Source organism: Somniosus microcephalus, chromosome 4, assembly GCF_052327205.1.
Source record: "Somniosus microcephalus isolate GS21.2 chromosome 4, FLI_Smic_1.0, whole genome shotgun sequence".
In the NCBI taxonomy this organism is placed as follows: domain Eukaryota; kingdom Metazoa; phylum Chordata; class Chondrichthyes; order Squaliformes; family Somniosidae; genus Somniosus; species Somniosus microcephalus.
In genome coordinates this window covers 104126421-104140301 of record NC_140990.1, presented here as the reverse complement: position 1 = coordinate 104140301, position 13881 = coordinate 104126421, and the positions used below count along the sequence as shown (strand labels likewise).

General features: G+C 47.7%; 1 protein-coding gene across 1 annotated transcript in view; it reads right to left on the bottom strand.

The window, feature by feature from the left end:
• Positions 1–11992, bottom strand: part of LOC147119639 (uncharacterized) — a 34478-nt gene extending 22486 nt beyond the window's left edge. Inside the window, exons 1-2 of the mRNA XM_085985182.1 lie at positions 11801–11992; positions 8655–8718 (exon numbers count right to left, since the gene is read on the bottom strand). Of these exons, the coding sequence (XP_085841308.1) occupies positions 8655–8718; positions 11801–11803 (67 nt within the window). The 5' untranslated portion in view covers positions 11804–11992. The remainder of the gene's footprint in view (positions 1–8654; positions 8719–11800) is intronic.
• Between the last annotated feature and the right edge of the window lie 1889 nt (positions 11993–13881).

Genomic DNA, 13881 nt, shown 5'->3' with positions numbered 1-13881 from the left:
CACTGGGCCTGCTTCTGGGGAAGGTGGGACTTGTACAAATCGGATGGGTTGCACCTGAACCAGAACGGGATAAATATCCTTGCAGGGAGGTTTGCTAGCACTGTTCGGGGGGGTTTAAACTAACTTGGCAGGGGGATGGGATACAGGGTGGAGCTATAATAGGGGGTGATGTACAGCCAAATATAGAGGAAAAAATAAGTCAGACTGGAAGGCAGAGCAAATATGTAACGGGACAAGGGAGTAGGGCAAGGCTAAATGGCATTTATTTTAATGCAAGGAGTCTTACGAATAAGGTGGATGAACTGAAGTTGTTGATGAACACATGGGAGTATGATATTGTTGCTATCACGGAGACATGGTTGAGGGAGGGGCAAGACTGGCAGCTCAATATTCCGGGGTATAGAATCTTCAGGCGAGACAGAGGGGGGGTGGGGGGTGGTAAAAGAGGAGGGGGTGTCGCAATATTAATTAGGGAGACAATTACTGCAGTAAGGAGGGATGATATATTAACAGGTTCCTCTAATGAGGCCATATGGGTTGAACTTAAAAACAAAAAGGGGGCAAGCACTTTGCTGGGAGTGTACTATAGGCCCCCAAACAGCCAGGGGGAGATGGAGGAACAGATATGTAGGCAAATCTCAGAGAAGTGTGCAAATAATAGGGTAATTATAGTGGAGGATTTCAACTTCCCCAATATTAATTGGGATAGTCAGAGTGTGAAAGGCTTAGAGGGTGCAGAATTCTTAAAGTGCATCCAGGAGAGCTTTTTGAGCCAGCATGTAGGAAGTCCTACAAGAGAGGGGGCGGGGGACCTAATTCTAGGGAATGTAGCCGGGCAAGTGGTAGAAGTGTTAGTAGGTGAGCACTTTGGTGACAGTGACCATAATTCGGTGAGATTTAAAGGTGGTCATGGAAAAGGACAAGGATGGACCGGAAATAAAGGTTCTAAATTGGGGGAAGGCCGATTTTAATATGATAAGGCAGGATCTGGCCAATGTGGACTGGGATCAGCTACTTGAAGGAAAATCCACATCGGAGCAATGGGAGTCTTTCAGAAAGGAAATTGAGAGAGTACAATGGCAACATGTTCCCGTAAAGGTCAAGGGTGGGACCAACAAGCCCAGGGAACCTTGGCTGTCAAGGGATGTACGAGAATGGATTAGGAAAAAAAGGGGGGCTTTTGGCAGATACAAAGGACTAAAGACAGAGGAAGCCCTAGAGGAGTATAAAAAGTGCAGGGGGATATTAAAAAAGAAATTAGGAGAGCGAGGAGGGGCCATGAAATAACACTGGCGAGCAAAATAAAGGAAAATCCTAAGGTGTTTTATAAGTATATTAAGGGCAAGAGGATAACTAGGGAAAGAGTAGGGCCCATTAGGGACCAAAGTGGCAAGCTGTGTGTAGAGCCAGAGGATGTAGGTGGGGTTTTAAATGAATTTTTTGCATCTGTGTTCACTATGGAGACGGACGATGTGGACATAGAAATCGGGCAGGAGGACTGTGATATACTTGAACATATTAGCATCGAGAGGGAGGAGGTACTAGCGGTTTTAGCAGGCTTAAAAGTGGATAAATCCCCAGACCCGGACGAGATGTATCCCAGGCTACTATGTGAGGCAAAGGAGGAGATTGCAGGGGCTCTGACACAAATTTTCAGAACCTCTCTGGCCACAGGGGATGTGCCAGAGGACTGGAGAACAGCTAACGTAGTACCATTATTCAAGAAGGGTAGTAGGGATAAACCAGGGAATTACAGGCCAGTGAGCCTAACATCAGTGGTAGGGAAATTATTGGAAAAAATTCTGAGGGACAGAATTAGTCTCCACTTGGAGAGGCAAGGATTAATTAGGGATAACCAGCATGGCTTTGTCAAGGGAAGATCATGTCTGACCAATTTGATTGAATTTTTCGAGGGGGTGACTAGGTGTGTGGATGAGGGTAGTGCAGTGGATGTGGTTTACATGGATTTCAGTAAGGCTTTTGATAAAGTCCCGCATAGGAGACTGGTCAGGAAGGTAAGAGCCCATGGGATCCAGGGTGCCTTGGCACATTGGATCCAAAACTGGCTTAGTGGCAGAAGGCAGAGGGTGATGGTGGAAGGTTGTTTTTGTGACTGGAAGCCTGTGTCCAGTGGGGTACCGCAGGGATCGGTGCTGGGTCCCTTGCTGTTTGTGGTCTACATTAATGATTTGGATGTGAATGTAAAAGGTATGATCAGTAAGTTTGCAGATGACACGAAAATTGGTGGGGTGGTAAATAACGAGGAGGGAAGCCTCAGGCTACAGGACGATATAGATGGGCGGAACAGTGGCAAATGGAATTTAACCCTGAAAAGTGTGAGGTGATGCATTTTGGACGGACTAACAAGGCAAGGGAATACACAATGAATGGTAAGACCCTAGGAAAGACAGAGGATCAGAGGGACCTTGGTGTGCATGTACATAGATCCCTGAGGGCAGCAGAACAGGTGGATAAGGTGGTTAAAAAGGCATATGGGATACTTGCCTTCATTAGCCGAGGCATAGAATATAAGAGCAGGGAGGTTATGATAGAGCTGTACAAAACGCTGGTAAGGCCACAGCTGGAGTACTGTGTGCAGTTCTGGTCGCCACACTATAGGAGGGATGTGATTGCATTGGAGAGGGTGCAGAGGAGATTCACCAGGATGTAACCTGGGCTGGAGCGCTTCAGCTATGAAGAGAGACTGGACAGGCTGGGGTTGTTTTCCTTGGAGCAGAGAAGGCTGAGGGGGGGACCTGATTGAGGTGTACAAAATTATGAGGGGCATAGATAGGGGAGATAGAAAGGAACTTTTCCCCTTAGTAGAGGGGTCAATAACAAGGGTGCATAGATTCAAGATAAGGGGCAGGAGGTTTAGAGGGGATTTGAGGAAAAACTTTTTCACCCAGAGGGTGGTTGGAATCTGGAACTCACTGCCTGAAAGGGTGGTAGAGGCAGGAACTCTCACAACATTCAAGGAGCATTTAGATGAGCACTTGAAATGCCATAGCATACAAGGCTATGGACCAAATGCTGGAAAATGGGATTAGACAGGGCTTGATGGCCGGCGCGGACACGATGGGCCGAAGGGCCTCTTTCTGTGCTGTATAACTCTATGACTCTAATTGAGTTTTTTGATGAGCTAACAGAGAGGGTTGATGAGGGTAATGTGGTGTACATGGATTTCCAAAAGGCATTTGATAAAGTGCCACATAATAGTCTTGCCAGCAAAGTTGAAGCCCATGGAATAAAAGGGACAGTGGCAGCATGGATACGAAATTGGCTAAGTGACAGGAAACAGAGAGCAGTGGTGAACGGTTGTTTATCAGACTGGAGGAAGGTGTTCCCCAGGGGTCGGTACTAGGACCACTGCTTTTCTTGATATATATTAATGACTTGGACTTGGTTGTACAGGGCACAGTTTCAAAATTTGCAGATGACACAAAACGTGGAAGTATAGTGAACAGTGAAGAGGATAGTGATAGACTTCAAAAGGACATTGACAGGCTGGTAGAATGGGCGGACGCATTGCAGATGAAGTTTAACACAGAAAAGTGTGAAGTGATACATTTTGGTAGGAAGAACGAGGAGAGGAAATATAAACTAAAGGGTACAATTCTAAAGTGGGTGCATGAACAGAGAGACCTGGGGGTATGTCATAGAGTCATAGAGTTTTACAGCACAGAAAGAGGCCCTTCGGCCCTTCGTGTCTGCGCCGCCCATCCATCCCTGTCCAGTCTAATCCCATTTTCCAGCATTTGGTCCATAGCCTTGCATGCAATGGCATTTCAAGTGCTCATCCAAATGCTTCTTGAATGTTGTGAGGGTTCCTGCCTCTACCACCCTTTCAGGCATTGAGTTCCACATTCCAACCACCCTCTGGGTGAAGAAGTTCCTCCTCAAATCCCCTCTAAATCTCCTGCCCCTTACCCTGAATCTATGCCCCCTTGTTATTGACCCCCCTACTAAGGGGAAAAGTTCCTCTTTATCTACCCTATCTATGCCCCTCATCATTTTGTACATCTCAATCAGGTCCCCCCCTCAGCCTCCTCTGCTCCAAGGAAAACAACCCCAGCCTGTCCAGCCTCTCTTCATAGCTGAGGCACTCCATCCCAGGTAACATCCTGGTGAATCTTCTCTGCACCCTCTCCAAAGCAATCACATCCTTCCGATAGTGAGGCGACCAGAACTGCACACAGTACTCCAGCTGTGGCCTCACCAGCGTTTTGTACAGCTCCATCATAACCTCCCTGCTCTTATATTCTATGCCTCGGCTAATGAAGGCAAGTATCCCATATGCCTTTTTAACCACCTTATCTACCTGTTCCGCTGCCTTCAGGGATCTATGTACATGTACACCAAGGTCCCTCTGACCCTCTGTACTTCCTAGGGTCCTACCACTCATTGTGTATTCCCTTGCCTTATTTGTCCGTCCAAAATGCATCACCTCGCACTTTTCAGGGTTAAATTCCATTTGCCACTTTTCCGCCCATCTGACCAACCCGTTTATATCGTCCTGTAGCCTGAGGCTTTCCTCCTCGCAATTTACCACCCCACCAATTTTCGTGTCATCTGCAAACTTACTGATCATACCTTTTACATTCTCATCCAAATCATTTATGTAGATCACAAACAACAAGGGACCCAGCACCGATCCCTGAGGTACCCCACTGGACACAGGCTTCCAGTCACAAAAGCAACCTTCGACCATCACCCTCTGCCTCCTGCCACTCAGCCAGTTTAGGATCCAACGCGCCAAGGCACCCTGGATCCCATGGGCTCTTACCTTCTTGACCAGTCTCCTATGCGGGACTTTGTCAAAAGCTTTACTGAAGTCCATGTAAACCATATCCACAGCATTTCCCTCATCCACCCCCCTAGTCACCCCTCGAAAAATTCAATCAGATTTGTCAGACATGATTTACCCTTGACAAAGCCATGCTGACTATCCCCGATTAATCCTTGCCTCTCCAAGTGGAGACTAATTTTGTCCCTCAGAATTTTTTCCAATAATTTCCCTACCACAGATGTTAGGCTCACTGGCCTGTAATTCCCTGGTTTATCCCTGCTACCCTTCTTGAATAATGGTACTACATTAGCTGTTCTCCAGTCCTCTGGTACATCCCCTGTGGCCAGAGAGGTTCTGAAAATTTGTGTCAGAGCCCCTGCAATCTCCTCCTTTGCCTCCCACAGCAGCCTGGGATACATCTACATACATGTGTGCACAAATCGCTGAAGGTGGCAGGGCAGGTTGAGAAATCGGTTAAAAAAACATACAGGATCCTGGGCTTCATAAATAGAGGCTATGGGGTCGATTTTAGTGGAGCCATCAGGCGGGGTTTCAGGCGTGTGGGGGGGCGGGTGGAAATCCCAAAATCGGGGGTCCCGACAGCATCCCGCCCAAAACCCCGCTCCACACAACTTTCAGAGGCAGCGGGTACCCGCCCCGCAATGGGGCCCGCCGAAACCAGGCAGGAAGGGATTAGTGCCAATTAACTGCCTGTTAACAAGTAGGGGTTTTGTGTGGGATTCCCGACGGCTCCAAACCACGCCAGGTTAGAGCAGGCGGGCCGTCGGGCTGAAGGAGTTGGAGGGGTCGCGATGTCAGTGTTCAGGTGAGTGATGGGTGCATGAGTGCAAAGGTAAGTGTGTTTGGTGTGTCTAAAGTGTGTAAAGAATTTTTACTTACCTGTACTTACCTTAACAGCCTTTCTTCCTGTAGCCGTCGGGAGCCCATCACTCAGCCGGGACTTAAAGCTGAATGGCTGCGATCTGTGAAAAGTGACAGCCTTCAGCTTTGAGTGCTGCTGAGAGTTCTAACTGAGTCTGTGCAGAAGGACTCATGTTAGAGCTCAGACTGTCAGTGTTTCACAGCTTCAAACAGCTGTCAAACACTGATATTTCATCTGTCAAGAACTCTTGACAGATGAAATTGCAGTCTGTGATGTCACCTGTTGCCCCTTAATTGGCCTGCTGAGCCCGCTGAGCGGGCTCAACAAGGGAAAATCACACGGATTGGCCGGACGTCGAAGTAGGCCGGTCTAAAACCCAAAAGTTGTAGTCCCGCCTTCTTCCCGACAGCTTCAGGAAAATCGACCCCTTAGAGTCCAAAAGCAAGGAAGTTATGATGAACCTTTATAAAACACTGGTTCGGCCTCAACTGGAGTATTGTGTCAATGTAATGAAATCTGTTTGTCTTGCCTGTATTCGTTTTGCACTCATGGATATTACCCTCCCCCACACGGTGTATAGTTTCACTTCCTCTTTCCTGACTAACCTGGAAGGTTCCAGGTCTTGGCTCTTGGCTCCGCCCCTGACTTCTTTTACTTAAAGATCTCAGGATCTGTATGACTCATTCCTGTGAGTCAGTCGGTGTGTTGAGATGTTAGCTCTGATCTTAGTGATTAAAAGCCAACTTGTTAAAGTCTATGGCCTAGAAATTCACTAGCCTTAGCGCCGCTTTTGAGGCGCTAGAGGGACTAGCGCCAGAGTTATGGCCAGTTGAAAAATTCCCTGGGGCCCTAAAGCGGCGTTGCACCGGTAGCACTGCGCCGGCACCGATGACGTCATCGGTGTGCGCAGCGTCCCGGTTGCCATGCCGACGGGCCCCAGCGCCGAAATTCACTTGCGGCCGCCTCGCCCGTGGCAGCCGCAACTAAGACTCTGGCAACAGAGTCCAACGTGTGTTTGCGCCGGCGCATTAAAGGCCCCGCGGCGGCCGGCCGCTTTCCCGCCGGCCGCCTGCCCGCAGCTCCCTCCCCGGACTTCTCCCCCCCCACCCCCCCGGAACAGATGCAAGCCCGGCACTTGTCCGAGGTGCCGGGCTCATTTTTAAACAGATTTGCGCGGGCCGCGGCCGGGTGCAGGCAGCTCCTCCTTAACGGAAGGAGGAGGCCTGCACTTCCCCAGCCTGCCGCACTGCATCGGGTGCCGCAGCGCCGGAATTGCGGCGCTAAACGGCAGCTAGCGCCCTTTTCCAGGCGCTAAGACCCTTCAGTAGCGCCGGCAGCCGTTTGGGCGCGGCGCTACTGAATTTTTGGCACGCGCAGGGGGACTTAGCGCCGGCACTAACTTCCGGCGCTAAAGCCCTGGCTAAGCCAAAACCCAATTTCTAGGCCTATAACTTCTAGTTTTGTGGTTATTGAAGGCACATCAGTCCAATTCTGGGCACCGCACTTTAGGAAGGATGTGAAGGCCTTAGAGAGGGTGCAGAAAAGATTTACAAGAATGATTCCAGGAATGAGGGACTTCAGTTACGTGGATAGACTCGAGAAGCTAGGGTGGTTCTCCTTGGAGCAGAGAAGGTTGAGATGAGATTTGATCGAGATGTTCAAAATCATGAGGGGTCTAGACAGAGCAGATAGAGAGAAACTGTTCCCATTGGCGGAAGGGTCGAGAACCAGAGGACACAGATTTAAGGTGATTGACAGAAGAACCAAAGGCGACATGAGGAAAAACTTTTTTACGCAGTGAGTGGTTAGGATCTGGAATGTTCTGCCTGAAAGGGTGGTGGAGGCAGATTCAATCACAGCTTTCAAAAGGGAGTTGGATAAGTACCTGAAGGAAAGAAATTTGCAGGGTTACAGGGAAAGGACAGGGGAGTGGGACTAGCTGAAGTGGTCTTGCAGAGAGCCGGCACAAGCTCAACGGGCTGAATGGCCTCCTTCTGTGCTGTAACCATTCTACGATTCGATTCTGACTCAGAGGCGAGAGTGCGACCCACTGAGCCATGGCGGAGAGTTGGAGACAGAGAGAGCGCACCAAAGGGAGGCTGGGAGAGAGAGACAGACGGGGGGAGAGTCAGAGAGAAAGACAGACAGAGAGAGAAAGAGAGAGACAAAGACAGAGGCTGGGAGAGCGAGAGAGCACAGGAGCAGGGAGGCTGAGAGAGGGAGAGGGAAACAGACACATAGACAGGGAGAGAGAAACACAGACAGAGGCAGAGAAAGAGCGAGAGGGAAACACAGAAAATAGGAGCTGGAGTAGGCCATTCGGCCCCTCGAGCCTGCTCCGCCATTCAATGAGATCATGGCTGATCATCCAAATTCAGTACCCTGTCCCTGCCTTCTCCCCATATCCCTTGATCCCTTTAGCTTTAAGAAATATATCCAACTCCTTCTTGAATATATTTAATGAATTGGCCTCCACCGCCCTCTGTGGTAGAGAATTCCACAGGTTCACCACTCTCTGGGTGAAGAAATTCCTCCTCATCTCTGTCCTAAATGGCTTACCCCTTATCCTTAAACTGTGACCCCTGGTTCTGGACTCCCCCGCCATCGGGAACATCCTTCCTGTATCTAGTCTGTCTAGTCCTGTTAGAATTTTATAAGTTTCAATGAGATCCCCGCTCATTCGTGAGGAGGATCCCATGACCCCCTCTACCCGGTGTGGTACTGAGCCCCACACAGAGCAGGAGGATCCCATGACCCCACACCGGGTAGAGTGAGGAAAAGAGAAAGGGGAAGGGGAAAAGCGAGGCAGGGACAGAGAGAGACAGGAGGTGAACTGGGAGCAAAAGGGGACAGAAGCAGGTATCTGAAAGTGAGGGAAATAGGATTCTAGCCTCTCAGAGCAGCTCCCGGTCCGACTGAGCGTCCCTCACACGCAGGGAAGCATCCTGACCGAAAGACAGCGACTCGCTAAGTACCACTTACCGTCTGAGTTAAACATGACGCTCGCTGGCGGTTCTCGGCCGTGTAGGGTGAGGTCCGGGTAACACTGCGGGAAACAGGCACAGGTTCAAACGTGGATCACAATGACAAGACTCTTGCCTGTTCTTCCTCTATCTTTTTCTCTCTGTCTCTCTCTCGCTCTCTGTGCATATCTCTCTCAATTTTTTCAAATTCAAATTCAAATCGCTTTATTGGCATGATAAGGTACATCTTATGTTGCCAAAGCATCAAAATACATTTATGGTTGAACACATAAACGCAGTTCTATTCATACATTGTATAAACAGGTATATCCCTGAGTGTATAAATATACATTCGCATTTGTTTACTGGTTGTCCCTCTGTTCATGGCAAGCTGTAACATAGTGTGCCGCCAGTGTTACACAGCTTCTCTCCTCTCCCAGTAGGTATGGGAGTTTTTGGTTGTCATTCAGATTTCTGAATTCAGGGCATATTTGTGAGAATTTTTGGTAGAAATTCTCTCTGATGCCCTGATATTTTTCACAGGCTGTGAGGAAGTGCATCTCTGTCTCCACTACTCCCTGACTGCAGTGAGAGCATATCCTGTCTTCTCTTGGCAGCCTGGTCTGCCTTTTTCGATCGCTAGGCTATGTTAGCTAAGTCTGTACCTTGTCAAGGTTCTTCTCAGTTTGTTATCCTTTACCATGGTCAGGTAATCAGCTATGTTGTATTGTCTGTTTAGGGCCAAGTAGCAATTGAGTTTGCTTTGGGTTTTTGTTGTTTCTGCCCAATATGTGAGATATTTTTCCTTTTGCTTAGCGACGATTGTGTTGGGTCGAATTCTTTGTGTTACCCTGTCACTGTCCTGGGGCTGGTTATTGTTAGTATTGTTAGTAGTTACTTCGCTGAGTCCCAGGACTAGTTGACTGAGGGTATTCTTCTTTATGGTCAGCTCTTGGCATTTCAGGGCGTCGTAGTGATAGCATTGGGGGTTGCTCATTTGAAGGTGATTCCAAAATTTGGTGGCTCTTTTTTGGATAGTGATTATTAATGGATATTGGCCTAGTTCCGCCCTGCATGCATTGTTTACTGTTTTCCTTTGAGTCCGGAGGATACTTTTACAGAATTCTGCATGTAGGATCTCAATTGGGTGCTTGTCCCATTTTGCAAATTCTTGTTGTGTTAGCGGTCCGCATACCTCACTGCCATAGAGTGCAATTGGTTCAATTACTGATTTGAAAATTTTGAGCCAAATGCTAATTGGGATTTCTATTTGGATTGATTTTTTGATGGCATAGAAAGCCCTTCTTGCTTTCTCTTTCAGTTCATTCACAGCCAGTTTGAAATTTCCCGTAGAACTGATTTTTAAGCCCAAGTATGTGTAGTTAGTGGTTTGTTCAATTTTGGTTGTTCCTAGTGTGAAATTTATTTTGGGTCCCTGATGTTTGGATCTTTGCTGAAACACAAGGACTTTGGTTTTTTGGGGATTTATTGTCAGGGCCCAAGTCTGGCAGTACGACTCTAGCAGGTCCAGGTTCTGCTGTAGACCCTCCTTAGTTGGTGACAGCAGAACCAGGTCGTCTGCATAGAGGAGGAATTTAACCTTGGATTCATATAGGGTGAGGCCGGGTGCTGTAGATTGTTCAAGTAGTTTTGCCAATTCATTTATGTAAATATTAAAGAGTGTCGGTGAGATTGGCGAGCCCTGCGTCACCCCCCGCCCCTGTGGAAAGTATTTTGTTTGTTTGTCTCCAATTTTAACTGCACATTTGTTGTTTGTATACATTGATTTAATTACATCATATGTTTTTCCTCCTACCCCGCTTTCGATAAGTTTCAGGAATAAACCGTCATGCCAGATGGAGTCGAAAGCCTTCTGGAAATCTATAAAGCATGCGTAGATTTTGCTCGTTATTGTGAACGTGTTTGTCAATTAGGGTCTGTAGGGTGAAGATATGATCTGATGTTCTATAGTTTGGCAGGAATCCAATTTGGCTTTTACTCAAGACATTGTGCTCCTCAAGGAAGTTTATAAGTCTTTTGTTTATGATGCTACAGAATACTTTCCCCAGGTTACTGTTTACACAGATGCCTCGATAGTTGTTTGGGTCGGTTTTGTCCCCACTTTTGTATATGGGCATTATGAGTCCTTTGTTCCAGATATCAGGGAAATAACTGACACTCAGAACCAAGTTGAAGAGTTTTAGGATAGCCAGTTCAGTTTGTCGTCTGTGTGTTTAATCATCTCGTTTAGTATGCCGTCTGTCCCGCAAGCTTTTCCTGGTCGCAGGTCCTTGAGTTTTTCAAAAAGTTCTTTTTCTGTTATTATGGAGTCTAGCAGGTTTTTGTTATCTTTTATGGCCATTTCTAGCTTTTCCAGTTTTTTGCATATTTGGTGTTGCTCTGGCCTTAGTGTGTTTTTCTGGTATAATTTTTCAAAGTGGTTTACCCATGTGTCCCCATTTTGAATGGCCAATTCGTCGTGTTGTTTTTTGTGTAGTGTATTCAAGTTGTCCCAGAAACAATTGGAATCAATGGATTCCTCCATGGAGCTGAGTGTATTCTTAATATATTGCTCTTTTTTGGTTCTGAGTGTGTTTCTGTATTGTGTTAGTGTCTGACAATAAGTAAGGCGTAATTCCTCGTTTTCTGGATGTCTGTGTTTTTGGTTTGATATTTTTCTAAGTTTTTTCCTCATGTTATGGCAATCTGGGTCAAACCATTTTTCATAGTTTTTTGTTTTGGGTTTGTTCTTGCGAGCTTTCAAGTTTGCACTTGTTGCCAAATTATCAAAAATATTGTTTAGGTTATTTACTGCCCGGTTTACGCCTTCTTTATTGTGAGTGTATATGTTATCCAGAAAGGTGTCCAAGAGAGCTTGAGTTGATGCATTGCTAATTGTTTTCTGGTATTTTTCCGTGTCGTTTTTGGCCCATCTGTACGATTTTTTGGTGTTGTACAGTTTACTGGGTTGTGTTTCTATGTTGTTTGTTTCTGTCTTTTTGAGATACATAGTAATTTGACTGTGATCTGACAGTGTTGTTTGTGGTTTGACTGTGAATGCTCTGAAAGAGGATGGGTCCAAATCTGTAATCATATAGTCTACTGTGCTGCAGCCAAGAGGTGAGCAATAGGTCGATCTTCCTAGGAGGTCTCCTATGAACCTACCATTGACAATGTACAGACCCAGGTTTCGACAGAGCTGTAGTAGCTGTTTTCCGTTGTTATTTGTCTGCTTGTCGCAGTTATGCCTGTATGGAAGGGAAGGGATGTCAAAGTGGTTATTCCCGAATACGTAATTGTTTCCCTGATTATTGGTGAAGTCTAGTTCTTCGCCCGTTCTTGAATTGAGGTCCCCACAGATCAACACGTTCCCCTGGGCCTGGTATTGGATAATTTCTCTCCCGTCTATGCGTTTGTCTCTCTCTCTCTCTCTCTGTCTGTGCTCCTGTCTCACTCTGTCTGTCTGTGTGACTCTCTTTTCCCCTGACTCTCCCTGTCTCTGTCTTTCTGTCTATGTATCTCTTTCTTTCTCTCTCTCTCACACTGTGTTCAAAATTATGAGGAGGTTTCGATCGAGTAAATAAGGAGAATCCGTTTCCACTGGCAGGAGGGTCGGTAACCAGAGGACACAGATTTAAGGTGATTGGCAAATTAGAGGGGAATTGAGAAGTTTTTTTCCACACAGGGGGTTGTTAAGATCTGGAACGCGTGGCCTGAAAGGGCGGAGTAAGCAGATTCTATGGGAAATTTCAAAAGGCAATTGTACATGTACTGGAAGAGGACTAACTTGCAGAGTCATGGGGAAAAAGCCGGCGTGTGGGACTAAATTGAACAGCTCGTTCAAAGAGCCGGCACAGGCACGACGGGCCGAATGGCCTCCTTCCGTGCTCTAAGATTCTATGATTTCCGCTCCCCTTTCCCGCGGGGTATTTGACTATAGCAGACATCACCGCCGATCCTGTCTGCCAGTGAGGAGTCACTGGACAGCGACTGGGAGCAAGAAGCCCGGCTGGTTTTCCTTTTCAGACACTCTCTCTAGCCCAGAGGTCAATTGGAGCGACACCTTGACCCCTGCCGAGATCAGCTAACCTAGCAGAGACTGGGATGGGGCTTGGCATCCTCCTGCTCTGTGTGGGGCTCAGTACCACGCCGGGTGGGGGGAGATGGGATCCTCTTGTTCTGTGTGCGGCTCAGTACCACACCGGGTGGGGGGAGATGGGATCCTCCCGCTCTGTGTGGGGCTCAGTACCACACCGGGTGGGGGGAGATGGGATCCTCCTGTTCTGTGTGGGGCTCAGTACCACACCGGGTGGGGGGAGATGGGATCTTCCTGCTCTATGTGGGGCTCAGTACCACATCGGGTGGGGGGAGATGGGATCCTCTGTGGTAAACCACTTTTATCGTTCACTATCGTTACACTATGGTTATCACTGTTTATATCGTTACACTATGGTTATCACTGTTTACACTGTTGTATCACTACACAAGGTCACCTCTTGTCACGCTGTTATACCTGGGCTGACCACAGCTGACTCCGCCCATGGCTCCGCCTGCTTGCCCAGGTATAAAGGTGGTCGACTGGCTGGTATTCCTCCTTGTTGGATCCGATCACCCACGAGGGTGGGCTCTGTTATTTAGCCAATAAAAACCTATAGTTACTAACTTAACTCGTCGCTTTTCATGAACTGAATTGATAGGTATATCAATTTTATTGGCTAAATTTTGAAATGTCTACAACGGAGCAGCCAAGCGACCAGTCAGACGTACAGCCTCAGCCAAACGGCCATCTACAACAGCCCCAGCAGCCGGCCTGGCTACAAGCCCTCCGGCCGCCGTACCTGGATCTAAACCCACAGGCTGCGAATTCAGCCCTCGACTTCGAACACTGGCTGAGCTGCTTCGAAGCCTACCTGGGAGAATCCGGCGTGCCTCCGGCATCCAAACTAAGAGTTCTGACCGCTCAGGTGAGCCCTAAAGTATTTGCACTCATCCGGGACATTGCCACATACGAGGACGCCCTCAACCTGCTAAAAGAACAGTATCGGAGCCCTGTAAACTCAATGTACGCCAGGCATCTCCTAAGATTCCGCTCGCAACAGCCAGGAGAGTCGGTTGATGATTTCTTACGGGTGCTGCAAATACTCGGCAGGGACTGTGACTTTAAAGCCGTAACAGCTGCAGAACATACAGATGGAAACATCCGAGATGCCTTCGTGAAAGGCCTTCGGTCAGACTACTCACGGCAA